The following is a 27,168-nucleotide window of genomic DNA, read 5'->3' on the forward strand; positions in this document are numbered from 1 at the left end:
TCTGGAGTAGAGAACATATAGCGTACCACCTGGAGTAGAGAACATATAGCCTACCATCTGGAGTGGAGAACATATAGCCTACCATCTGGAGTGGAGAACCTATAGCCTACCATCTGGAGTAGAGAACATATAGTCTACCATCTGGAGTAGAGAACATATAGCCTACCATCTGGAGTAGAGAACATATAGCCTACCATCTGGAGTAGAGAACATATAGTCTACCGTCTGGAGTAGAGAACATATAGCCTACCATCTGGAGTGGAGAACATATAGCCTACCGTCTGGAGTGGAGAACATATAGCCTACCATCTGGAGTAGAGAACATATAGCCTACCGTCTGGAGTAGAGAACATATAGCCTACCGTCTGGAGTAGAGAACATATAGCCTACCATCTGGAGTAGAGAACATATAGCCTACCGTCTGGAGTAGAGAACATATAGCCTACCATCTGGAGTAGAGAACATATAGCCTACCGTCTGGAGTAGAGAACATATAGCCTACCATCTGGAGTAGAGAACATATAGCCTACCGTCTGGAGTAGAGAACATATAGCCTACCATCTGGAGTGGAGAACATATAGCCTACCGTCTGGAGTGGAGAACATATAGCCTACCATCTGGAGTAGAGAACATATAGCCTACCGTCTGGAGTAGAGAACATATAGCCTACCGTCTGGAGTGGAGAACATATAGTCTACCGTCTGGAGTGGAGAACATATAGTCTACCGTCTGGAGTGGAGAACATATAGCCTACCGTCTGGAGTGGAGAACATATAGCCTACCATCTGGAGTAGAGAACATATAGCCTACTATCTGGAGTAGAGAACATATAGCCTACCGTCTGGAGTGGAGAACATATAGCCTACCATCTGGAGTAGAGAACATATAGCCTACCGTCTGGAGTAGAGAACATATAGCCGACCATCTGGAGTAGAGAACATATAGCCTACCATCTGGAGTAGAGAACATATAGCCTACCGTCTGGAGTGGAGAACATATAGTCTACCGTCTGGAGTGGAGAACATATAGTCTACCGTCTGGAGTGGAGAACATATAGTCTACCGTCTGGAGTGGAGAACATATAGCCTACCGTCTGGAGTGGAGAACATATAGCCTACCATCTGGAGTAGAGAACATATAGCCTACTATCTGGAGTAGAGAACATATAGCCTACCGTCTGGAGTGGAGAACATATAGCCTACCATCTGAAGTAGAGAACATATAGCCTACCGTCTGGAGTAGAGAACATATAGCCTACCATCTGGAGTAGAGAACATATAGCCTACCATCTGGAGTAGAGAACATATAGCCTACCGTCTGGAGTAGAGAACATATAGCCTACCGTCTGGAGTAGAGAACATATAGCCTACCACCTGGAGTAGAGAACATATAGCCTACCATCTGGAGTAGAGAACATATAGCCTACCGTCTGGAGTAGAGAACATATAGCCTACCGTCTGGAGTAGAGAACATATAGCCTACCACCTGGAGTAGAGAACATATAGCCTACCATCTGGAGTAGAGAACATATAGCGTACCACCTGGAGTAGAGAACATATAGCCTACCATCTGGAGTGGAGAACATATAGCCTACCATCTGGAGTGGAGAACCTATAGCCTACCATCTGGAGTAGAGAACATAGTCTACCATCTGGAGTAGAGAACATATAGCCTACCATCTGGAGTAGAGAACATATAGCCTACCATCTGGAGTAGAGAACATATAGCCTACCGTCTGGAGTAGAGAACATATAGCCTACCATCTGGAGTGGAGAACATATAGCCTACCGTCTGGAGTGGAGAACATATAGCCTACCATCTGGAGTAGAGAACATATAGCCTACCGTCTGGAGTAGAGAACATATAGCCTACCGTCTGGAGTAGAGAACATATAGCCTACCATCTGGAGTAGAGAACATATAGCCTACCGTCTGGAGTAGAGAACATATAGCCTACCATCTGGAGTAGAGAACATATAGCCTACCGTCTGGAGTAGAGAACATATAGCCTACCATCTGGAGTAGAGAACATATAGCCTACCGTCTGGAGTAGAGAACATATAGCCCACCATCTGGAGTGGAGAACATATAGCCTACCGTCTGGAGTGGAGAACATATAGCCTACCGTCTGGAGTAGAGAACATATAGCCTACCATCTGGAGTAGAGAACATATAGCCTACCGTCTGGAGTAGAGAACATATAGCCTACCGTCTGGAGTAGAGAACATATAGCCTACCGTCTGGAGTAGAGAACATATAGCCTACCGTCTGGAGTAGAGAACATATAGCCTACCATGGAGAACAATAGGCCTATTACTGAGGTTACATAACCTATTAATGAGGCTACATTACCTGTTACTGAGGCTACATAACCTATTACCGAGGCTACATAACCTATTACCGAGGCTACATAACCTATTACTGAGGCTACATCACCTGTTACTGAGGCTACATAACCTATTACTGAGGCTACATAACCTATTACTGAGGCTACATAACCTGTTACTGAGGCTACATAACCTGTTACTGAGGCTACATAACCTGTTACTGAGGCTACATAACCTGTTACGGAGGCTACATAACCTGTTACTGAGGCTACATAACCTTTTACTGAGGCTACATAACTTCATGCAGAGTATTTTCCCTCCATTTTTTCCTCCAGTCTTTTGCCTTCAGTTTCTTTTTCACATCGAAAAACGTCCCTTGTCACCTGCAGAGTGCAGTTAGTTTTCACAAAGCGGATATGCTGTTTGTCACAAAATAATTTTTGGACATATTTGGTGTAATGAAAGAGCCCCCCCCCCGACAATTATTTAAGAGACTAAAATGTAAAAGTGTCAAATTTGCCTTTATGTTGTTTAAGAACTAAACTATTCAAATCTAATTTCGTGTCCGGTTGGTATTTCATATTTTCACACAGACCTAAGGTCTGAGGCCACAGAGGAGGACCCTACTCCTGATCCGAGGGTTAACTACAGAAATCCGGCGCCAACCCAGTCGTGGTGGTCTGGGTTCGGGTGGTCCCGCGAATACCTCTAGTTCCATCAGTAGTTTCCTCTCTACTGTTCTGCCAGCTTCATGCAGCACTGGGCATTAGCCCTTTCCTTCTCTCACTTCCTGGGGGGCTGCAAACCTCTCTCTCTCTCTCTCTCTGTCTCTCTCTCTCTCTCTCGCTCTCTCTCTCTCTCTCTCTCTCTCTCTCTCTCTCTCTCTCTCTCTCTCTCTCTCTGTCTCTCTCTCTCTCTCTCTCTTTCTCTCTCTCTCTCTGTCTCTCTCTCTCTCTCTCTCTGTCTCTGTCTCTCTCTCTCTCTCTCTCTCTCTCTGTCTCTCTCTCTCTCTCTCTCTCTGTCTCTCTCTCTCTCTTTCTCTCTCTCTCTCTGTCTCTCTCTCTCTCTCTCTGTCTCTGTCTCTCTCTCTCTCTCTCTCTCTCTCTGTCTCTCTCTCTCCCTCTCTCTCTCTCTCTCTCTCTCTCTCTCTCTCTCTCTCTCTCTCTCTCTCTCTCTCTCTCTCTCTCTCTCTCTTTCTCTCTCTCTCTCTCGCTGCCAGCTGATTTCCCAAACATTGCCTTGTAAGCGACTCTCGCAGAACTCTCAGGGGTACTCTGTATCTGAAAACTTTGTAGAAATACTGCTCCCCCTGAACTGTGATTCTAATCAAACACACACAGCGTGTATTAAAACAGACCTCTTCTCTAATGATATGAATACACTTCCCTCATGTTGAGTCCCAGATCTGGGCCCTTGGACCCTTCATTGTTCCCTCAGTATCTGAAGTACCCTTTCTGCTTCATTATCCAAGAGCTGTTCTACATTCATTGAGCTGCCATTGGTCCATTGATACTATAGTATCCAAACAAAACATGTTCTTTCAATTGGATACCGTGGGGGACAGAATAGAGGGAATGAGACAGAATGGAGGGAATGAGACAGAATGGAGGGAATGGGACAGAATGGAGGGAATGGAGGGAATGTGACAGAATGGAGGGAATGTGACAGAATGAAAGGAATGCGAGAGAATGGAAGGAGTTAGAGAGAATGGAGGGAATGGGACAAACTGGAGGGAATGGGACAGAATGGTGGGAATGGGACAGAATGGAGGGACTGGGACAGAATGGAGGGAATGGGACAGAATGGAAGGAATGGTGGGAATGGGACAGAATGGAGGGAATGGGACAGAATGGAAGGAATGTTACAGAATGGTGGGAATGGGACAGAATGGAGGGAATGGGACAGAATGGAGGGAATGGGACAGAATGGTGGGAATGGGACAGAATGGAAGGAATGTTACAGAATGGTGGGAATGGGACAGAATGGAGGGAATGGGACAGAATGGAGGGAATGGGACAGAATGGTAGAATGGGTACAGACACATAGTCAGTTCCAGTGGAAGATCTTGCCATGCTTATCCCCGTGTAGATAACATTCTGACCTGCTGTGAGGGAGTGTATCAACTAAACTCCATTTGATGCATTCATTAGTAAGGTATCTGTATATTGAGTGTGGGTTGAGCGTGGGTGGCATGGTGTCTGTATATTGAGCGTGGGTTGTAGGGTGGGTTGTAGGGTGTCTGTATATTGAGCGTGGGTTATAGGGTGTCTGTATATTGAGTGTGGGTGGTGGGGTGTCTGTATATTGAGCGTGGGTGGTGGGTGTCTGTATATTGAGCGTGGGTTGTAGGATGGTATAGAGCGTGGGTTGTAGGAGGTCTGTATATTGAGCGTGGGTGGTAGGGTGTCTGTATATTGAGTGTGGGTGGTGAGGTGTCTGTATATTGAGCGTGGGTGGTTAGGATGTCTATATATTGAGCGTGGGTGGGGGGGTATCTATATATTGAGTGTGGGTGGTGGGGTGTCTGCATATTGAGCGTGGGTTGTAGGCGGTCTGTATATTGAGCGTGGGTTGTAGGGTGTCTGTATATTGAGTGTGGGTTGTAGGATGTCTGTATATTGAGCGTGTGTTGTAGGGTGTCTGTATATTGAGCGTGGGTGGTAGGGTGTCTGTATATTGAGTGTGGGTGGTAGGGTGTCTGCATATTGAGCGTGGGTTGTAGGATGTCTGTATATTGAGCGTGGGTTGTAGGGTGTCTGTATATTGAGCGTGAGTGGTGGGGTGTCTGTATATTGAGCGTGGGTTGTAGAAGGTCTGTATATTGAGCGTGGGTTGTAGGGTGTCTGTATATTGAGCGTGGGTTGTAGGGTGTCTGTATATTGAGTGTGGGTTGTAGGGTGTCTGTATATTGAGCGTGGGTTGTAGGGTGTCTGTATATTGAGCGTGGGTGGTAGGGTGTCTGTATATTGAGTGTGGGTGGTGGGGTGTCTGCATATTGAGCGTGGGTTGTAGGGTGTCTGTATATTGAGCGTGGGTGGTAGGGTGTCTGTATATTGAGCGTGGGTGGTGGGGTGTCTGCATATTGAGCGTGGGTTGTAGGGTGTCTGTATATTGAGCGTGGGTTGTAGGGTGTCTGTATATTGAGCGTGGGTGGTGGGGTGTCTGTATATTGAGCGTGGGTTGTATGAGGTCTGTATATTGAGCGTGGGTTGAAGGGTGTCTGTATATTGAGCGTGGGTGGTAGGGTGTCTGTATATTGAGTGTGGGTGGTGGGGTGTCTGCATATTGAGCGTGGGTTGTAGGGTGTCTGTATATTGAGCGTGGGTGGTAGGGTGTCTGTATATTGAGTGTGGGTGGTGGGGTGTCTGCATATTGAGCGTGGGTTGTAGGGTGTCTGTATATTGAGCGTGGGTTGTAGGGTGTCTGTATATTGAGCGTGGGTGGTGGGGTGTCTGTATAGTGAGTGTGGGTGGTAGGAGGTCTGTATAGTGAGTGTGGGTGGTAGGAGGTCTGTATAGTGAGTGTGGGTGGTAGGAGGTCTGTATAGTGAGTGTGGGTGGTAGGATGTCTGTATAGTGAGTGTGGGTGGTAGGAGGTCTGTATAGTGAGTGTGGGTGGTAGGAGGTCTGTATAGTGAGTGTGGGTGGTAGGAGGTCTGTATAGTGAGTGTGGGTGGTAGGAGGTCTGTATAGTGAGTGTGGGTGGTGGGAGGTCTGTATAGTGAGTGTGGGTGGTAGGAGGTCTGTATAGTGAGTGTGGGTGCGTCCCAATATAGCACCCTGTTCCCTTTGTAGTGCACTACGTTTGAACCAGAGCCCTATGGATTACCAAATGGGCCCTGGTCAAAAAAAATCCTGCACTACATAGGGAAAAGGGCGCTATTTCGGAGTCAGAGTGTGCGTGTGTTATGGCCTGGTAAACAGGGCAAAGGTCAAAGCCCTCATGTCAAAGAACTCCTCTCCTCTGACCCAATGGGATGACGTTGAATCAACGTGGAAAACGGATTGGATTAGCAAAAAGTCATCAATGGAGTCAGTGCAAAAATAAAAGGGTCAATGCAGGGTCATATTTAGCAGTCTTAAGTCTTGGGGATAAAAGCTGTTTAGGAGCCCACTGGTGTCAGACTTGATGCACCGGTCCCGGTACCCGTGCAGAAGCAGAGAGAATAGTCTATGGGTTGGGGGGTTGGAGTCTTTAACAATTTTCTGGGCCTTCCTTTCACCTGATATAGAGGTACTGGATGGCAGGGAGCTCTGTCCCAGGGATGTACTGAGCTGTCCTCACCACACTCTGTAGCGCCACGCGATCGAGGGCGGTGCAGTTTCCACACCCAGCAGTGATGGGAGCCAGTCAAGATGCTCTCAATGGTGCAGCTATAGAAGTTTTTGAGGATTTGAGGGCCCATGCCAAATCTTTTCAACTTCCTGAGGGGGGAAGAGGCGCTATCGCTATCGCGCCTTCTTCACGACTGTGTGGGTGTGTGGACCATTTTAATGAAGTCCATATTGATTTGGACAGCGAGGAACTGGAAGCTCTCGACCTGCTCCACTACAGCCCCGTCAATGTGGATGGATATTTGTGGAGTATTCGATGCTCACGTGTGTTTTGAATAGAATCTAAACAGTTACCGGAAGACCCTAACTTTATCCCTCTGACTTCACTGACGACTGTATATGGAATCCGTTTACTGTGGATTCCTAGCTGAACTTGCAACATGAAACTGGTAGGAGTTAGACAGGTCGAAGGCTGTGGGGAGGTGGAGGGATGCATTCCAAATGGGACCCTATTCCTTATAGTGCACCACTTTTGACCTCCATAGGGCTCTTTGACCTCCATAGGGCTCTTTGACCTCCATTGGGCTCTTTGATCTCCATAGGGCTCTTTGACCTCCATTGGGCTCTTTGACCTCCATAGGGCTCTTTGACCTCCATAGGGCTCTTTGACCTCCATAGGGCTCTTTGACCTCCATTGGGCTCTTTGACCTGGTCAGGGGAAGCAGTAGTCAGTAGAGTGGTGTTACTGGTCAGGGGAAGCAGTAGTCAGTAGTCAGTAGAGTGGTGTTACTGGTCAGGGGAAGCAGTAGTCAGTAGAGTGGTGTTACTGGTCAGGGGAAGCAGTAGTCAGTAGTCAGTAGGGTGGTGTTACTGGTCACGGGAAGCAGTAGTCAGTAGAGTGGTGTTACTGGTCAGGGGAAGCAGTAGTCAGTAGAGTGGTGTTACTGGTCAGGGGAAGCAGTAGTCAGTAGAGTGGTGTTACTGGTCAGGGGAAGCAGTAGTCAGTAGAGTGGTGTTACTGGTCAGGGGAAGCAGTAGTCAGTAGAGTGGTGTTACTGGTCAGGGGAAGCAGTAGTCAGTAGTCAGTAGAGTGGTGTTACTGGTCAGGGGAAGCAGTAGTCAGTAGAGTGGTGTTACTGGTCAGGGGAAGCAGTAGTCAGTAGAGTGGTGTTACTGTTCAGGGAAGCAGTAGTCAGTAGTCAGTAGTCAGTAGAGTGGTGTTACTGGTCAGGGGAAGCGGTAGTCAGTAGAGTGGTGTTACTGGTCAGGGGAAGCAGTAGTCAGTAGAGTGGTGTTACTGGTCAGGGGAAGCAGTAGTCAGTATAGTGGTGTTACTGGTCAGGGGAAGCAGTAGTCAGTAGTCAGTAGAGTGGTGTTACTGGTTAAGGGAAGCAGTAGTCAGTAGAGTGGTGTTACTGGTCAGAGGAAGCAGTAGTCAGTAGAGTGGTGTTACTGGTCAGGGGAAGCAGTAGTCAGTAGAGTGGTGTTACTGGCCAGGGGAAGCGGTAGTCAGTAGAGTGGTGTTACTGGTCAGGGGAAGCAGTAGTCAGTAGAGTGGTGTTACTGGTCAGGGGAAGCAGTAGTCAGTATAGTGGTGTTACTGTTCAGGGGAAGCAGTAGTCAGTAGTCAGTAGAGTGGTGTTACTGGTCAGGGGAAGCAGTAGTCAGTAGAGTGGTGTTACTGGTCAGGGGAAGCAGTAGTCAGTAGAGTGGTGTTACTGGTCAGGGGAAGCAGTAGTCAGTAGAGTGGTGTTACTGGTCAGGGGAAGCAGTAGTCAGTAGAGTGGTGTTACTGGTCATGGGAAGCGGTAGTCAGTAGTCAGTAGAGTGGTGTTACTGGTCAGGGGAAGCAGTAGTCAGTGAGTGGTGTTACTGGTCAGGGGAAGCAGTAGTCAGTAGAGTGGTGTTACTGTTCAGGGGAAGCGGTAGTCAGTAGAGTGGTGTTACTGGTCAGGGGAAGCAGTAGTCAGTAGAGTGGTGTTACTGGTCAGGGGAAGCAGCAACAGGATACATAGGCCTCAGCAGGATCAAGTTAAGCTGGCCACCATCCTCTCTCTGTGTGCCTAAGCCAGTGTAATTAGTACATGACTGTGGTATGCTGCAGGCGTGGGGACGTAAATTCAAGCGGGCAGTTCTCATATTGACACCATCGGGGGTATTAGCCAACTGACAAACTCAGTCATCCTGCCTGATCTTGATTGGACATCTTCCCGGCTCATTGTGTGTCAGCAGCCAAAGAAAACAGGAAACCAACGAAGGCGCCATGATAGCTAGCATGATGATGACACAACTAATCTGAGATTCTGAACTGGTTCTTTGTCCTTCAAGCTATTTACCACAGAAATGTATCTTTGTGTAGTAGTTTTTTAACCACTCACACACGCATACACATTACACACGCACACACGTAGCACACATCAACGCCAGTGGAGGCTGCTGACGGGAGGACGGCTCATAGTAACGGTGAATGGAATGGCATCAAACACATGGAAACCACGTTTTTTGATCTATTTGATACCGTACCGCTGATTCCGTTCCAGACTTTGCTCACGAGCCCGTCCTCTCTTAATTAAGTTGCCACCAACCTCCTGTGATTCACACACACCATGGACAGAAGACCGAGGTGTCACTTTTGATAATGCAGGAAGTAGACACTTCCTGTGTTTTCGTCTTTGCCACCAACCCTTTTTCAAAGCGACTCATTTAGACACACACAGAAGGGTTATAGTAGTGTGCTTCAGAATTCAGCACTCTCTTTGCAGTGTTCAAAATAATGTAATGTAAAGTAAAGTAATGTGATGTGATGTAAAGTAATGTAAAGTAATGTAATGTAAAGTAATGTGATGTGATGTAAAGTAATGTAAACTAATGTAAAGTAAAGTAATGTAAAGTAATGTAATGTAATGTAAAGTAATGTAAACTAATGTAAAGTAAAGTAATGTAAAGTAATGTAATGTAAAGTAATGTAATGCAGACCTAATATGTCTACTGCACTATAATAAGAGGAGAATGACCCAATGTTCTACTTGGTTAGTCTATAGCCTATTGCCTATGCTCTGAGCCCATGAGCAGCGCTATAGGGGGAGTCACTGTTTAAAGACTGGCAATCAGACGATTATAGTGATGAAGGTAATTATGGCTCTACTGACTACTGAGCAGCTGAGAGTGGAGGAGACAGAGCAGAGAGAGGCTGAACGGTAGACCTGGGCTACGTCCCAATTGGCACCCTATTCCCGTGAAAGCGCTAAACCACTGCTTTTAATCAGGGCAAGGCGAGAATCATGACCGAATACAAACAGTGTAGCTATTCCCTCCGCAAGGCAATCAAACAAGCTAAGCGTCAGTATAGAGACAAAGTAGAGTCGCAATTCAACCGCTCAGACACAACAGGTATGTGGCAGGGTCTACAGTCAATCACGGACTATAAAAAGAAAACCAGCCCCGTCGTGGACCCGGATGTCTTGCTCCCAGACAAACTAAACAGCTTCTTTGCTCGCTTCGAGGACAATACAGTGCCACCGACACGGCCCGCTACCAAGGATTGTGGGCTCTCCTTCACCGCAGCCAACGTGAGTAAAACATTTAAATGTGTTAACCCTCGCAAGGCTGCCGACCCAGACGGCATCCCTAGCCTCATCCTCAGAGCATGCGCAGACCAGCTGGCTGGTGTGTGTACGGACATATTCAATCAATCCCTATCCCAGTCTGCTGTTCCCACATGCTCAAGAGTGCCACCATTGTTCCTGTTCCCAAGAAAGCTAAGGTAACTGCACTCACTTCCGTCATCATGAAGTGCTTTGAGAGTCTAGTCAAGGATCATTACACCTCCACCCTACCTGACACCCTAGACCCACTCCAATTTGCTTACCGCCCCAATAGGTCCACAGACGACGCAATCGCAATCACACTGCACAATCCCATCTGGACAAGAGGAATACCTATGTTAGAATGCTGTTCATCGACTACAGCTCAGCATTTAACACCATAGTACCCTCCAAACTCGTCCGCCCTGTGCAACTGGGTCCTGGACTTCCTAACGGGCCACCCCCAGGTGGTGAGGGTACAAACAACATCTCCACCCCGCTGATCCTCAACACTGGGGCTCCACAAGGGTGTGTTCTCAGCCCTCTCCTGTACTCCCTGTTCACCCACGACTGCGTGGCCATGCACACCTCCAACACAATCATCAAGTTTACAGACGACACTACAGTGGTAGGCTTGATTAAGAGCAACGACGAGATGGCCTACAGGGAGGAGGTGAGGGCCCTTGGAGTGTGGTGTCAGGAAAATAACCTCTCACTCAAGTTCAACAAAACAAAGAAGATGATTGTGGACTTCAGGAAATAGCAGAGGGAGGACCCCCCTATCCACATCGACGGGACAGTAGTGGAGAGGGTAGAAAGTTTTAAGTTCCTCGGCATACACATCACGGACAAACTGAAATGGTCCCCTCACACAGACAGCGTGGTGAAGAAGGCGCAGCAGCGCCTCTTCAACCTCAGGAGGCTGAAGAAATTTGGCTTGTCACAAAAAACACTCACAAACTTTTACAGATGCCCAATCGAGAGCATCCTGTCGGGCTGTATCACCGCCTGGTATGGCAACTGCTCCGCCCACAACCGTAAGGCTCTCCAGAGGGTAGTGAGATTTGCACAACGAATCACCGGGGGCAATCTACCTGCCCTCCAGGACACCTACACCACCCGATGTCACAGGAAGGCCAAAAAGATCATCAAGGACAACAACCACCTGAGCCACTGCCTGTTCACCCCGCTATCATCCAGAAGGCGAGGTCAGTACAGGTGCATCAAAGCAGTAACCAAGAGACTGAAAAACAGCTTCTATCTCAAGGCCATCAGACTGTTAAACAGCCACCACTAACATTGAGTGGCTGCTGCCAACATACTGACTCAAATCTCTAGCCACTTTAATAATATAAAACTGGATGTAATAAATGTATCACTAGTCACTTTAAACAATGCCACTTTATATAATGTTTACATACCCTACATTACTCACCACATATGTATATACTGTACTCTATACTATCTACTGCATCCTGCCTATGCCGTTCGGCCATCACTCATCCATATATTTATATGTACATATTCTTATTCATTCCTTTACACTTGTGTGTATAAGGTAGTTGTTGTGAAATTGTTAGATTACTTGTTAGATATTACTGCATGGTCAGAACTAGAAGCACAAGCATTTCGCTACACTCGCATAAACATCTGCTAACCATGTGTATGTGACCAATAAAATTTGATTTGATGTAGTGCACTATTTTTGACCAGAGCCCCTATGAGGTCCTAGTGCACTACATAGTGAATGGGGCGCTGTTTGGGACGTACCCCTGAGATCTCCTTGTGAGCGTCTGATTGAATCAACGGACTGCTCCTCACCTTTCTCTGAACTGTGGAGCCTCACTGTATTATTCGTTGTTGAAGAGCCCTTGTGAGTCGGTCCACTATTGTTCTGGCTTGTTCTTACTGAGTAGATAGTAGATACACACTGTGACTAGACTAGACAATGACTCAGGAAAGAGCCAAGCGAAAGCAGAACACTGAAGGTTATTTGCTATAGCCTGGTCCCAGATCTGTCTGTGCTGTCTTGACAGATATTATGGTCACACATTGGCAAGCCAGCACAGATTTTGGACCGGTCTAGTTGTGTGCTGCTGTTATTGACAGATATGGCCCTGTCATAGGGCAGCAACTAGATGTACCACTATCAGGCTGGGTAGTGCTGGGCTCGGCAGGACTGTGTCAGTCAACCCCAGGAGGGTGGGAAATACTGATTTGGGGCTCCATGATTAAAGAGCGACTGAACGCACCAATTCCACATGTTTCTCTGTTGCTCATTAAAGAAAAAATTGATTTCAGTCTTGGGGGTGTGGTTCAATGTGGCAGTTACTGATGTTTGTCCCTCATGAGACACCATAGGAACAAAGCCAGTATTAATTCCTCAAAATAGTCAGAAGGAATCTGAGATAATTAAAGAATTCTGTAATTAAGTTTGATGTTTTTTTTCTTATGTAATAGAATATAGCTATAATATTGGAAATACCGCTAGAATATAGAATATAGAAATACAGCTAGAATAGAATAGAAATAGAATATTGCTTACTAACACTAAAATGACTGGTAGTAGTGGCAAGGCCTGGTCTTCTTAGAGGCTGGTCACTCATCCTGCTCTATATCCCCATGATGTTCCCATGATGTCTCCATGATGTCCTCATGATGTCCTCATGATGTCCCATGATGTTCCCATGATGTTTCCATGATGTCCTCATGATGTCCCATGATGTTCCCATGATGTCCCCATGATGTTCCCATGATGTCCCCATGATGTTCCCATGATGTCCCCATGATGTCCTCATGATGTCCCCATGATGTCCTCATGATGTCCCCATGATGTCCCCATGATGTTCCCATGCTGAATCACCAACAGTAGCAGCATGGAAACTCCACCAACACAATGACATGACTGGGGCCTAATAAAGCCGGCGTTGCCATGGTGACCCCTGCCCAGCATGCAGCGTCAGAGGGTGGGGAGAGAGAGATGAGGGTCTGTAAAGGCCCACTCCAGATCACACCACCACTCCATGATAATAATAATAATAATAGCTACCTCTCCTCTCCATCCTCTCCTGCCTCCTCTCCTTCATCTCCCCTCTCCTCTCCCTCCTCCTCTCCCTCCTATCCCTCCTCCTATCCCTTCTCCTCTCCCTCCTCCTCTCCCACCTCTTCTCCCTCCTATCTCTCCTCTCCTTCCTTCTCTCCCTCCTCCTCTCCCTCCTCTCCCTTCTATCTCTCCTCTCCCTCCTCCTCTCCATCTTCTTCTCCCTCCTATCTCTCCTCTCCTTCCTTCTCTCCCTCCTCTCCTTCCTCCTATCTCTCCTCTCCCTCCTCTACTTCCTTCACTCCCTCCTCCTCTCCCCTCTCCCTCCTCTCACCTCTCCCTCCTCTCCCTCCTTCCTCTCCCTCATCTCTCCTCTATTTCCTTCTCTCCCTCCTCCTCTCCCCTCTCCCTGGGCATTTGTAGCATAAATGGCTGCCTGGGATTTAATGGAATAATAACTAATAGGTGACCTTGTTCTGTCTGAGGTTTAACATTTTAATTCCCAGTTGCTAATATATGCATATTATTAGTACATTTGGATGGAAAAAAACTCTGACGTTTCTAAAACTGTTTGAATGATGTCTGTGAGTATAACAGAACTCATATGACAGGCAAAAACCTGAGAAAAATCCAAACAGGAAGTGGGATATCTGAGGTTTGTAGTTTTTGAACTCAGCCCTATTGAATACACAGTGGGATATTGGTTATGTTGCACTTCCTAATGCTTCCACTAGATGTCAACCGTCTTTAGAAACTTGAATGAGGCTTCTACTGTGATGTGGGGCCGGATGAGAGCTCTTTGAGTCATTGGTCTGACAGAGAGCCAGGTCCTGATCACGCGCATTTCACATGAGAGCGACCTGGCTTTTCTACAGACAATGGAATTCTCCGATTGGAACGTTATTGAAGATTTATGATAAAAACATCCTAAAGATTGATTCTATACTTAGTCTGAAATGTTTCTACGACCTGTGATATAACTTTTTGAACATTTCGACCGATGTTCGGCTGGACCTACACGAGCAGGTCCAGATTTCTGTACTTAACGCCCTAACAAAAGTAGCCACTTGGACATAAGTAATGGACATTATTATTATTATTATTAACAAATAAAACATTTATTGTGGAACTAGGATTCCTGGGAGTGCATTCTGATGAAGATTGATGTGGCTCTCTGCAATATCACTGTTACGCGCCAATGTAAACTCAGATTTTTATACATAAATATGAACTTTATCAAACAAAACATACATGTATTGTGTAACATGTCCTATGAGTGTCATCTGATGAAGATCATCAAATTATTAATTGTATCTCTATTTGTGCTTTTTGTGACTCCTATCTTTGGCTGGAAAAATGGCTGTTTTTATCTGTGGCTTGGTGGTGACCTAACAATCGTTTGTGGTGCTTTCGCTGTAAAGCCTATTTGAAATCTGACACTGTGGTGCGATTAACAACAAGATTACCTTTAAAACGGTATAAGATATATGTATGTTTGAGGAATTCTAATTATGAGATTTCTGTTGTTTTGAATTTGGCGCCCTGCACTTTCACTGGCTGTTGTCATATCGATCCCGTTAACGGGATGGCAGCCATAAGAAGTTTTAAAGGACAAATACAAAGTCACAATAAGAATCTGCTAGAAACAAGGAAGAGGTTAGACGGCACACTACCTTACGATGATGACCTGTAGTGTAATGACTATATTACCAACAATTGAATAACATAGGCTCCAATCCTAGGTAAACTACCTGACCAAATCTCTTCATAATGGACCATTTTCCCTGGTTGTTTTCCCCATGCAGCTGTTGCCATGACGACAGACGAGGCGACAGAGCGACAGCAGCAAAAGAAGCCCAGCCAGCAGGAGGCAGAGCAGCATCAGGCCACGCCCCTAAGCCCCGGCTCGCCCTCCTCACCCCAGGAGGAGGTGCAGCTGAGACCCCGCCAGCGCACCTCGGCCGACCGTGGCCTCTCGCGACTCTTCTCCTCTTTCCTGAAGAGGAGGTCTCAGTGCGAGGGGGACGGGGGAGAGAAGGGGGAGAAAGGAGGGGTCGGGGGTGAAGCCAAGGCGCCCATCGCTGACTGTGAGCCGGAGCTCAGGATCGAGGGGGATCAGAACCTCGACCTGCACTCACTCAGCAGCAACGAGGCTCAGGTGAGAGCCTATCACTCCTGCTACGCTGTCATACTGGGACTGTGTGTTGTTGTAGGGTTAGGCTTGACGAGGACATGTTTAATAGCAGTGTGTGTGGTTGAGGACTCTTAGCTACTGCTTAGCTAGAGTGCAAAATGATGTTGATTTTAGTTGATGAATGTGCTCTTCAGTGGTAAGTGGTAGGTGTTTTGTGCTGGATTTACAGTGCTCTGAATTACAGGAGTCTTCAAACTGCTATGTGAAGTGAGTAAGAACAGACGTGCATGAATGAGTAATGATTGTGGTGTTTGTGATGTGGCTTGAGGAAAGCCTTTCCTTTGGTTCAAAGCACAACGTTATGGCAATATATAGTCACAATAGTGAGGATATATAGTCACAATAGTGAGGATATATAGTCACAATAGTGAGGATATATAGTCACAATAGTGAGGATATATAGTCACAATAGTGATGATATATAGTCACAAAAGTGAGGATATATAGTCACAAAAGTGAGGATATATAGTCACAATAGTGAGGATATATAGTCACAAAAGTGAGGATATATAGTCACAATAGTGAGGATATATAGTCACAATAGTGATGATATATAGTCACAATAGTGATGATATATAGTCACAATAGTGAGGATATATAGTCACAATAGTGAGGATATATAGTCACAATAGTGAGAAAATATAGTCACAATAGTGAGGATATATAGTCACAATAGTGAGGATATATAGTCACAATAGTGATGATATATAGTCACAATAGTGAGGATATATAGTCACAATAGTGAGGATATATAGTCACAATAGTGAGAATATATAGTCACAATAGTGAGGTTATATAGTCACAATAGTGAGGATATATAGTAGGGATGCACGATATATCGGTGACATTTTGGATCGGATGTCTAGTTTAATGCCCAATGTGCAAAACTGATGTCAAAGCTGACGTGCATACCTATATAACGTAGGTACATGACATAATGACGCAACGTAACATTTTGCGCTATACGTGCACCACAGCATTCCTAACCTAGCCCACAATGTCTGCTGTGTGGATGGAGCAGCCAACAAGTCCAGCAGTCATTTGAAAGAGTAAGAACATTTCAGCGAGACAACTCAAAGGCGAAATCCATTAAAGCCAAGATAATAGAATTCATTGCCCTTGACAATCAACCGTTCTCTGTCGTGGGTGATGTTGGCTTTCGCCGACTGGTCGAGCACCGGTTAACACTGCCAAGTGCGCTATTTTTCCGATGTTGTCCTACCAGAGTTACACAGTAATAGCGTCACTGCTATTAGCTTCACGACATACATACTATGGAACACCGTTTGGGTTTTTGCGTGTCAAAAAAGATACAGTAGCACTGTCAAAGCGGTACAATAAAATCTGCAAACACCGGCCATGAATGATGTGTTTCCGGTACCGCGTTGGTAATAAAGCATAATTTGTTTGACCGCAACTTCTGGGGTAGCTAGCTTTAGCTTAGTACCTAGCTAGCTTTAGCTTGGTACCTAGCTAGCTTTAGCTTGGTACCTAGCTAGCTTTAGCTTGGTACCTAGCTAGCTTTAGCTTGGTACCTAGCTAGCTTTAGCTTAGTACCTAGCTAGCACCAATACGGCCAACATGAAAACAATGACCAGTAAAAAACTGCAGTCATTTTCATTATTCTTAGCAATGATTTAGGAATCCTCGTGAGTAAGTATTAGCTAGGTTACCACTTGTTGTTCGCCTGTTGATATTGAACTTCAGTTCATGAAAATAAATACCTAGCCAGCTACTTAAACCTGTTGCCCAAAGCTAACGTTATAAGCAGCCAGCTAGCTTCATCTCGCTAGTGAGGCTCGACCGGACCGGGTTATGTGTTGTGAAGCTAGCAACAATAAGGATTAGGCACAATAGTGGAATTTGCGGTTTGCCTTCAAAATAAAAGTATGTCATTGACAGTGGTGCAAATGAATACAAATAGTAGAATTATGTCATACTTTTATTTTGAAGGCAAACCGCAAAGTCCACTATTGTGGCTAATCCTTGTTGTGGCTAGCTTCACATAGATGGGTCCGACCACCATTAATCAAATAAGAACTGTCTTATAAATCAGAGTTATTTTAGATGATGACACCTAGCTATATAGTTAGCTAGCTAACTATAGCTACTGAAATAGATTATTAGTTTTACTATGTTTTTGGGGAAGAACATTATTTGCATCCATGAGCTAGCTAGCTTTTTTTTATGACCAGCACTGTAGGTGCGAGAGACAACATTACCAGCATCATAGCATACAGCATCATAGCATACAGCATCATAGCATACAGCATCATAGCATACAGCATCATAGCATACGTATCGATGAATCGTTGTGACATATGAAATACGAGTGATAGTGTAATCAATGTGTAATAACTACATAAAAAAATGATGAACGAGTTAAATTATTATGTGGCGTGCAGTCATATTCAGGTTCTGATTGACACATCAAATATTGTTAAATAGTGTATTTTTAGACACGCAAAGACCCAAACTGCGTTCCATAGAAATCCTGGTTGAGAATGAAACGACTGAACAAATGAACAATGAAACAGCACAGAGAGTAAGTGAAAGAAATAGGTTTTGATGATGTTTTACTGGTAATGGGGACATACGGGGACATAACGTAACAAAATTACTTTTTGGTCAGTGTGTGTGTGTGTGTGTGTGTGTGTGTGTGTGTGTGTGTGTGTGTGTGTGTGTGTGTGGTGTGTGTGTGGTGTGTGTGTGTGGTGTGTGTGTATGTGTGTTTGTGGTGTGTGTGTGTGTGTGTGTGTGTGTGTATGTGTGCGTGTGTGTGTGTGGTGTGTGTGTGGTGTGTGTGTATGTGTGTGTGTATGTGTGCGTGTGTGTGTGTGTGTGTGTGTGTGTGTGTGTGTGTGTGTGTTTGTGTGTAACCTTTATTTAACTCGGCAAGTCAGTTAAGAATACATTCTTATTTATAATGACGGCCTACCCCGGCCAAACCCAGACGACGCTGGGCCAATTGGGCGCTGCCCTATGGGACTCCCAATCAATGCCGGATTAGATACAGCCTGGATTCGAACCAGGGACTGTAGTGACGCCCCTTGCACTGAGATTCAGTGCCTTAGAACGCTGCGTCCGTGTGTGTGTTAACTATTTAACTGTACTAGAATGCTTTAAAAGGCCGCTAAAATGAAATATTGGTATCGGGGTTTTTTGGCATGGAAGATATCGGTATCGGTATCGGCCAGAAATGTCACATCGGTGCATCACTAATATATAGTCATAATAGTGATGATATACACTACCGGTCAAAAGCTTCAAAACACCTACTCATTCTTGGGTTCTTCTTTATTTTTACTATTTTCTACATTGTAGAATAATAGTGAAGATGTCAAAACTATGAAATGACACATATGGAATCATGTAGTAACCAAAAAAGTGTTAAAACAAATCAAAATATATTTTATATTTGAGATTCTTCAAATAGCCACCCTTTGGCTTGATGACAGCAATAGTGATTATATATAGTCACAATAGTTAGGACTTTATTCAAACCACTTTCCTATACTTCAGTCATGTATTTTATAAAAAGTTACAGACTACAGTAGACTACAACAGTAATACATAAAGTATCTTCTATATCTCTCTATATCTCTATATCTCTATATCTCTCTCTCTCTCTCTCTCTCTCTCTCTCTCTCTCTCTCAGTGTCTCTCTCTCTCTCTCTCTCAGTGTCTCTCTCTTTCTCTCTCTCTCTCTCAGTGTCTCTCTCTCTCTCTGTGTCTCTCTCTCTCTCTGTCTCAGTGTCTCTCTCTCTCTCTCTCTCTCTCTCTCTCTCTCTCTCTGCTCTCTGCTGTCTGAGGTCATGCCTTTGATAATAACTCCCTAATTTAGTGTAGGGAGTCTCCATTCGGCTCCTCTGAAAGGTTTGTCTGAGCTGAGGTAGTCTCTGGCTGGCTGACTGGCGGGCGGGCGGGCTTGCTGACTGGCTTGCTGACTGGCTGGTCCCAGTCCAACTAGTTCCCTTCCTCTCCCTGATCAGTAGTTATATAAAGGCCCTGTTCCTTCTACTTCTTCTTCTTACTTTTAGCTGTATTGCTACTTGAATTATTCATTGCCAGAGCCTTTGTGTGTGTGTGTGTGTGTGTGTGTGTGTGTGTGTGTGTGTGTGTGTGTGTGTGTGTGTGTGTGTGTGTGTGTGTGTGTGTGTGTGTGTGTGTGTGTGTGTGTGTGTGAGACAAAGCCTTAGTGAAGTGTAGAGATGCAGAACCAGAACGGTTGACCTGACTAATAACTTCTGGGTTTGAGCTTCGGGTTAATGGTTTTTAAATGACTCTAGGTGTGTGGTTGTAAAGGTATCATGTGTTAACTGACTGGACATTGTCTGAGACTGAACAATGATGGTATAGACGAGCTTACCTATATATACAGTTAATGTCAGAAGTTTACATACACTTAGGTTGGAGTCATTAAAACTTGTTTTTCAACCACTCCACAAATTTCTTGTTAACAAACTATAGTTTTGGCAAGTCGGTTAGGACATCTACTTTGTGCATGACACAAGTAATTTTTCCAACAAATGTTTACAGGCAGCTTATATCACTTATCACTGTATCACAATTCCAGTGGGTCAGAAGTTTACATACACTAAGTTGACTGTACCTTTAAACAGCTTGGAAAATTCCAGAATATGATGTCGTGGCTTTAGAAGCTTTTGATAGGCTGATTGACATCATTTGATTCAATTGGAGGTGTACCTGTGGATGTATTTCAAGGCCTACCTTCAAACTCAGTGCCTCTTTGCTTGACATCATGGGAAAATCAAAAGAAATCAGCCAAGACCTCAGAAAAAAGATTGTAGACCTCCACAAGTCTGGTTCATTCATCTTTGGGAGCAATTTCCAAACGCTTGAAGGTACCACGTTCATCTAGACAAACAATAGTACGCAAGTATAAACACCATGGGACCACGCAGCCGTCATACCGCTCAGGAAGGAGACGCGTTCTGTGTCCTAGAGATGAACGTACTTTGGTGCGAAAAGTGCAAGTCAATCCCAGAACAACAGCAAAGGATCTTGTGAAGATGCTGGAGGAAACAGGTACAAAAGTATCTATATCCACAGTAAAAACGAGACCTATGTCGACATAACCTGAAACTCCGTTCAGCAAGGTAGAAGCCACTGCTCCAAACCGCCATAAAAAAGCCAGACTACGGTTTGCAACTGAACATGGGGACAAAGTTCGTACATTTGGAGAAATGTCCTTTGGTCTGATGAAACAAAAATAGAACTGTTTGGCCATAATGACCATCGTTATGTTTGGAGGAAAAAGGAGGAGGCTTGCAAGCCGAAGAACACCATCCCAACCGTGAAGTACGGGGGTGGCAGCATCATGTTGTGGGGGTGCTTTGCTGCAGGAGGGACTGGTGCACTTCACATACTAGATAGCATCATGTGGATGGAAAATTACGTGGAGACATGGACGCAAATGGGTCTTCTAAATAGACAATGACCCCCAAGCATACTTCCAAAGTTGTGGGAAAATGGCTTAAGGACAACAAAGTCAAGGTATTGGAGTGGCCATCACAAAGCCCTGACCTCAAACCTACAGGAATTTTGTTGGCAGAACTGAAAAAGCGTGTGCGAGCAAGGAGGCCTACAGACCTGACTCAGTTACACCAGCTCTGTCAGGAGGAATGGGCCAAAATTCACCCAATTTATTGTGGGAAGCTTGTGGAAGGCTACCTGAAATGTTTGACCCAAGTTAATCAATTTAAAGGCAATGCTACCAAATACTAATTGAGTGTATGTAAACTTCTGACCCACTGGGAATGTGATGAAAGGAATAAAAGTTAAAATAAAAAAATATTTCTACTATTATACTGACATTTCACATTCTTAAAATAAAGTGGTGATCCTAACTGACCTAAGACAGGGAATTGTTACTAGTATTTCAGGATTTGTGAAAAACTGAGTTTAAATGTATTTGGCTGAGGTGTATGTAAACTTCCGAATTCAACTGTATCAATATCATGTCTTTGTCGTTTGTAAAGTTGTTTGTTCTGTGTAGCTTTAAGCAAGCATGTTTGTCTTACACACAGATGCAAATGTGTCCATGTGTGTGTTTTTGGAATTAATATAAAATGGAATGTGTTAAAAATGTGTCTTGTGTCTTTTCCTCCAGCCTGTCCAGGTAGACCAGAAGGAAGACCCCGAGAAAGACTCGGAGGACGAGGGGGGAGAGACGGACAAGGAGAAAAGACAAGAGGACAGTGCCCAGGAGAAGGAGAAAAAGGAGGAGGACCCTGAGGGAGTGGGAGAAGGAAGAGAGGGCGAGGAGGGGGAGCGAGAGAAAGGGCTAAAGGAGAAGATAGCGGAGGAAGACGCTCAACCTCCTAAGGCTCCCCGTCGACCCAGGATCATGCAAATTAAAGTTACACTGCTGGACGACACTCTGTATGAGTGTGAGCTGGATGTAAGTCCCAATATTATCAAATCATTCTTTATTATCGCTGGAATCCTAGGATACATAGCCTGGGGGATCCAGGACGGTTTGTGCTGTCTTGCCAAATCCTATAAACTTGTCCGATTTGTTCATTCAGTACCAGTCAAAAGGTTGGACACACTATGAAATAACACATATGGAATCATGTAGTAACCAAAACAAATCAAATGTTAAACAAATCAGAATCTATTTTATATTTGAGATTTTTCAAAGTTGCCACCTTTTGCCAGGATGAGCGTTGCACACTCATTCTCTCAACCAGCTTCACCTGGAATGCTTTTCTAACAGTCTTGAAGGATTTCCCACATATGCTGAGCACTTGTTGGCTGCTTGTCCTTCACCCTGCGGTCCAACTCATCCCAAACCATCTCAATTAGGTTGAGGTCAGGTGATTGTGGAGGCCAGGCTTTGATGTCTTCTCTATTATTCTACAATGTACAGTAGAAAATAGTTTTTAAACTTTTTAAAAAACTTTAAAAAAAACTTGAATGAGTGGGTGTGTCCAAACTTTTGACTTGCATGTACATACATATACAGTTAAAGTCGGAAGTTTACATAAACTTAGGTTGGAGTCATTAAAACTCGTTTTTCAAACACTCTACAAATGTCTTGTTAACAAACTATAGTTTTGGCAAGTCGGTTAGGACATCTACTTTGTGCATGACACAAGTCATTTTCATTTTAAGTAATACATGACTTTAACCCATTTTATAAGAGATTCCCAAAAATTGAAAATATTCCAGGCATTTTTATATATAATCTCCTGCCGTATTTTATCAAAAGCCTTTTCAAAGTCAGCTATGAATAGCAGGACTGGTTTCCCAGATATTTCCCAGTGTTCTATTATTTCCAATATATCGTCCATGTAAAATGCCTTTCTGATTAGAATGAATAATATCCGACAACTGCTTTTTAATTCTGTGCGCTATATATATTGCTAGACTGGCTTTTTCGGGTACAGTGCCTTCCGAAAGTATTCAGACCCCTTGACTTTTTCCACATTTTCTTACGTTACAGCCTTATTCTAAAATTGATTAAATTAATTATTTTCCTCATTAATCTACACACAATACCCCAAAATGACAAAGCGAAAACAGTTTTTTATAAATGTTTACAAATATATTAAAAACATAAATACCGTATTTACATAATTATTCTGATCTTTTGCTATGAGACTCAAAATTGGGATCAGGTGCATCCTGTTTCCATTGATCGTCCTCGAGATGTTTCTACAACTTGATTGGAGTCCACCTGTGGTAAATTAAATTGATTAGACATGACTTGGAAATGCACACACCTGTCTATATAAGGTCCCACAGTTGACAGTGCATGTCAGAGCAAAACCAAGCCATGAGGTCGAATGAATTGTCCGTAGAGCTCCGAGACAGGATTGTGTCGAGGCACAGATCTGGGGAAGGGTGCCAAAAAAATCTCTGCGGCATTGAAGGTCAAGAACACAGTGGCCTCCATCATTCTTAAATGGAGAAGTTTGGAAGATTCTTCCCAGAGCTGGCATCCTGGCCAAACTGAGCCATCAGGGGAGAAGGGCCTTGGCCAGTGAGGTGAACAAGAACCCGATGGTCACTCTGACAGAGCTCCAGATTACCTCTATGGAGATGGGAGAACCTTCCAGAAGGACAACTATCTCTGTAGCACTCCACCAATCAGGCCTTTATGGTAGAGTGGCCAGACGGAAGCCACTCCTCAGTAAAAGGCACATGCCAGCCTGCTTGGAGTTTGCCAAAATGCACTTAAAGACTCTCAGACCATGAGAAACTAGATTCTCTGGTGCGATGAAACCTGGATTGAACTCTTTGGACTGAATGCCAAGCGTCACGCCTGGAGAAAACCTGGCACCATCCCTACAATTAAGCATGGTGGTGGCAGCATCATGCTGTGGGGATGTTTTTCAGCGTCAGGGACTGGGTGACAAGTCAGGATCGAGGAAAAGATGAATGGAGAAAAGTACAGAGATCCTTGATGAAAACCTGCTCCAGAGCGCTCAGGACCTCAGACTGGGGCGAAGGTTCACCTTCTAACAGTGCAACGACCCTAAGCACACAGCCAAGACAACGCAGGAGTGGCTTCAGGACAAGTCTCTGAATGTCCTTGAGTGGCCCAGTCAGAGTCCAGACTTGAACCCGATCAAACATCTCTGGAAAGACTTGAAAATAGCTGTGCAATGATGCTACCCATCCAACCTGACAGCGCTTGAGAGGATCTGCAGAGAAGAAGGGGAGAAACTCTCCAAATACCGGTGTGCCAAGCTTGTAGCGTCATACCCAAGAAGACTCGAGGCTGTACTCACTGCCAAAGGTGCTTCAACAAAGTACTGAGTAAAAACGGTGTGAATACTTATGTACATGTGATATTTCAGTTGATTTTTCTCATCAATTCTTTTTTTTTTATACAACTTGTTTTTGCTTTGCTTTGTCTTTATGGGGTATTGTGTGTAGATTGATGAGGGGAAAAAAGCAATTTAATCCATTTTTGATTTTTTTTGTTTGTATTTTTTTTAGAAAAAGTCAGTGGGTCGGAATAGTTTCAGGAGACACGGTATCTCTCCTGCTTTTAGAAACATGGTCAATTCACTACACAGTTAAAGACAGGTTTATTATGTCTCTGTATGACATCTCTCTCTTCCCTGTAGAAACATGCCAAAGGTGTGGAGCTGTTCACCAAGGTGTGTGACCACCTCAACCTGCTGGAGAGAGACTACTACGGTCTGGCCATCTGGGAGTCGCCCTCCATGAAGGTCTGTTGCTCAAAGTTTCCAAACTGTTTTTTGCTTTGTGACCCACAAGTTGAGGTGTCTTTTGAGTTGTCACCTGATTGGCTGAATACCCCGGGGCGCGCGAGGTGGTTGGAGTTGTCACCTGATTGGCTGGAGTTGTCACCTGATTGGCTGAATACCCCGGGGCGCGCGAGGTGGTTGGAGTTGTCACCTGATTGGCTGAAAACCCCGGGGCGCGCGAGGTGGTTGGAGTTGTCATGACAGAAATATGATGCCAAGTTTTCAAACTATCGGTGGTTTCTATTGAGAGGATATATGAAGCAATCTGTGCATTTGAACAACAGCATCAATACACCTATTTCACTTTTGCATGTCAAAAACCAAATGACCACATGCTGCCACGGTTTAGAACGGATTAGATTAAACTATTTTGAGCGAGCAGGCAGCTCACGCACAAACGAGTGCACCAGGGAGAACTCAACAAGCATGCAGATGATATAAGGGAAAACGCATTATCTAACTGGGGATAGCTGGCTAACATAATATCACGAAGCATTATCTAACTGGGGATAGCTGGCTAACATAATGTCACAAAGCATTATCTAACTGGGGATAGCTGGCTAACATAATGTCACAAAGTATTATCTAACTGGGGATAGCTGGCTAACATAATGTCACAAAGCATTATTTAACTGGGGATAGCTGGCTAACATAATGTCACGAAGCATTATCTAACTGGGGATAGCTGGCTAACATAATGTCACAAAGTATTATCTAACTGGTGATAGCTGGCTAACATAATGTCACGAAGCATTATCTAACTGGGGATAGCTGGCTAACATAATGTCACAAAGCATTATCTAACTGGGGATAGCTGGCTAACATAATGTCACAAAGCATTATCTAACTGGGGATAGCTGGCTAACATAATGTCACGAAGCATTATCTAACTGGGGATAGCTGGCTAACATAATGTCACGAAGCATTATCTAACTGGGGATAGCGTGCTAACATAATGTCACGAAGCATTATCTAACTGGGGATAGCTGGCTAACATAATGTCACGAAGCATTATCTAACTGGGGATAGCTGGCTAACATAATGTCACATAGCATTATCTAACTGGGGATAGCTGGCTAACATAATGTCACAAAGCATTATCTAACTGGGGATATCTGGCTAACATAATGTCACAAAGCATTATCTAACTGGGGATAGCTGGCTAACATAATGTCACGAAGCATTATCTAACTGGGGATAGCTGGCTAACATAATGTCACGAAGCATTATCTACCTGGGGATAGCTGGCTAACATAATGTCACGAAGCATTATCTAACTGGGGATAGCTGGCTAACATAATGTCACGAAGCATTATCTAACTGGGGATAGCTGGCTAACATAATGTCACGAAGCATTATCTAACTGGGGATAGCTGGCTAACATAATGTCACAAAGCATTATCTAACTGGGGATAGCTGGCTAACATAATGTCACAAAGCATTATCTAACTGGGGATAGCTGGCTGACATAATGTCACAAAGCATTATCTAACTAGGGATAGCTGGCTGACATAATGTCACAAAGCATTATCTAACTGGGGATAGCTGGCTAACATAATGTCACGAAGCATTATCTAACTGGGGATAGCTGGCTAACATAATGTCACGAAGCATTATCTAACTGGGGATAGCGTGCTAACATAATGTCACGAAGCATTATCTAACTGGGGATAGCTGGCTAACATAATGTCACGAAGCATTATCTAACTGGGGATAGCTGGCTAACATAATGTCACATAGCATTATCTAACTGGGGATAGCTGGCTAACATAATGTCACAAAGCATTATCTAACTGTGGATATCTGGCTAACATAATGTCACAAAGCATTATCTAACTGGGGATAGCTGGCTAACATAATGTCACGAAGCATTATCTAACTGGGGATAGCTGGCTAACATAATGTCACGAAGCATTATCTACCTGGGGATAGCTGGCTAACATAATGTCACGAAGCATTATCTAACTGGGGATAGCTGGCTAACATAATGTCACGAAGCATTATCTAACTGGGGATAGCTGGCTAACATAATGTCACGAAGCATTATCTAACTGGGGATAGCTGGCTAACATAATGTCACAAAGCATTATCTAACTGGGGATAGCTGGCTAACATAATGTCACAAAGCATTATCTAACTGGGGATAGCTGGCTGACATAATGTCACAAAGCATTATCTAACTGGGGATAGCTGGCTGACATAATGTCACAAAGCATTATCTAACTGGGGATAGCTGGCTAACATAATGTCACAAAGCATTATCTAACTGGGGATAGCTGGCTAACATAATGTCACGAAGCATTATCTAACTGGGGATAGCTGGCTAACATAATGTCACAAAGCATTATCTAACTGGGGATAGCTGGCTAACATAATGTCACGAAGCATTATCTAACTGGGGATAGCTGGCTAACATAATGTCACAAAGCATTATCTAACTGGGGATAGCTGGCTAACATAATGTCACGAAGCATTATCTAACTGGGGATAGCTGGCTAACAT

General features: G+C 44.5%; 1 protein-coding gene across 1 annotated transcript in view; it reads left to right on the forward strand.

Annotated features, from left to right (window-relative positions):
* LOC110489366 (protein 4.1) overlaps positions 1-27,168 on the forward strand; it is a 106,242-nt gene that overhangs the window by 5,012 nt on the left and 74,062 nt on the right. Inside the window, 3 exon segments of the mRNA XM_090227465.1 lie at positions 15,030-15,382; positions 21,552-21,842; positions 24,523-24,627. Coding sequence (XP_090083591.1) covers positions 15,038-15,382; positions 21,552-21,842; positions 24,523-24,627 — 741 coding nt within the window. The 5' untranslated portion in view covers positions 15,030-15,037.

The sequence above is a fragment of the Oncorhynchus mykiss genome, chromosome 30 (genome assembly GCF_057628025.1).
Source record: "Oncorhynchus mykiss isolate SJ-2025 chromosome 30, ASM5762802v1, whole genome shotgun sequence".
Taxonomy (NCBI): domain Eukaryota; kingdom Metazoa; phylum Chordata; class Actinopteri; order Salmoniformes; family Salmonidae; genus Oncorhynchus; species Oncorhynchus mykiss.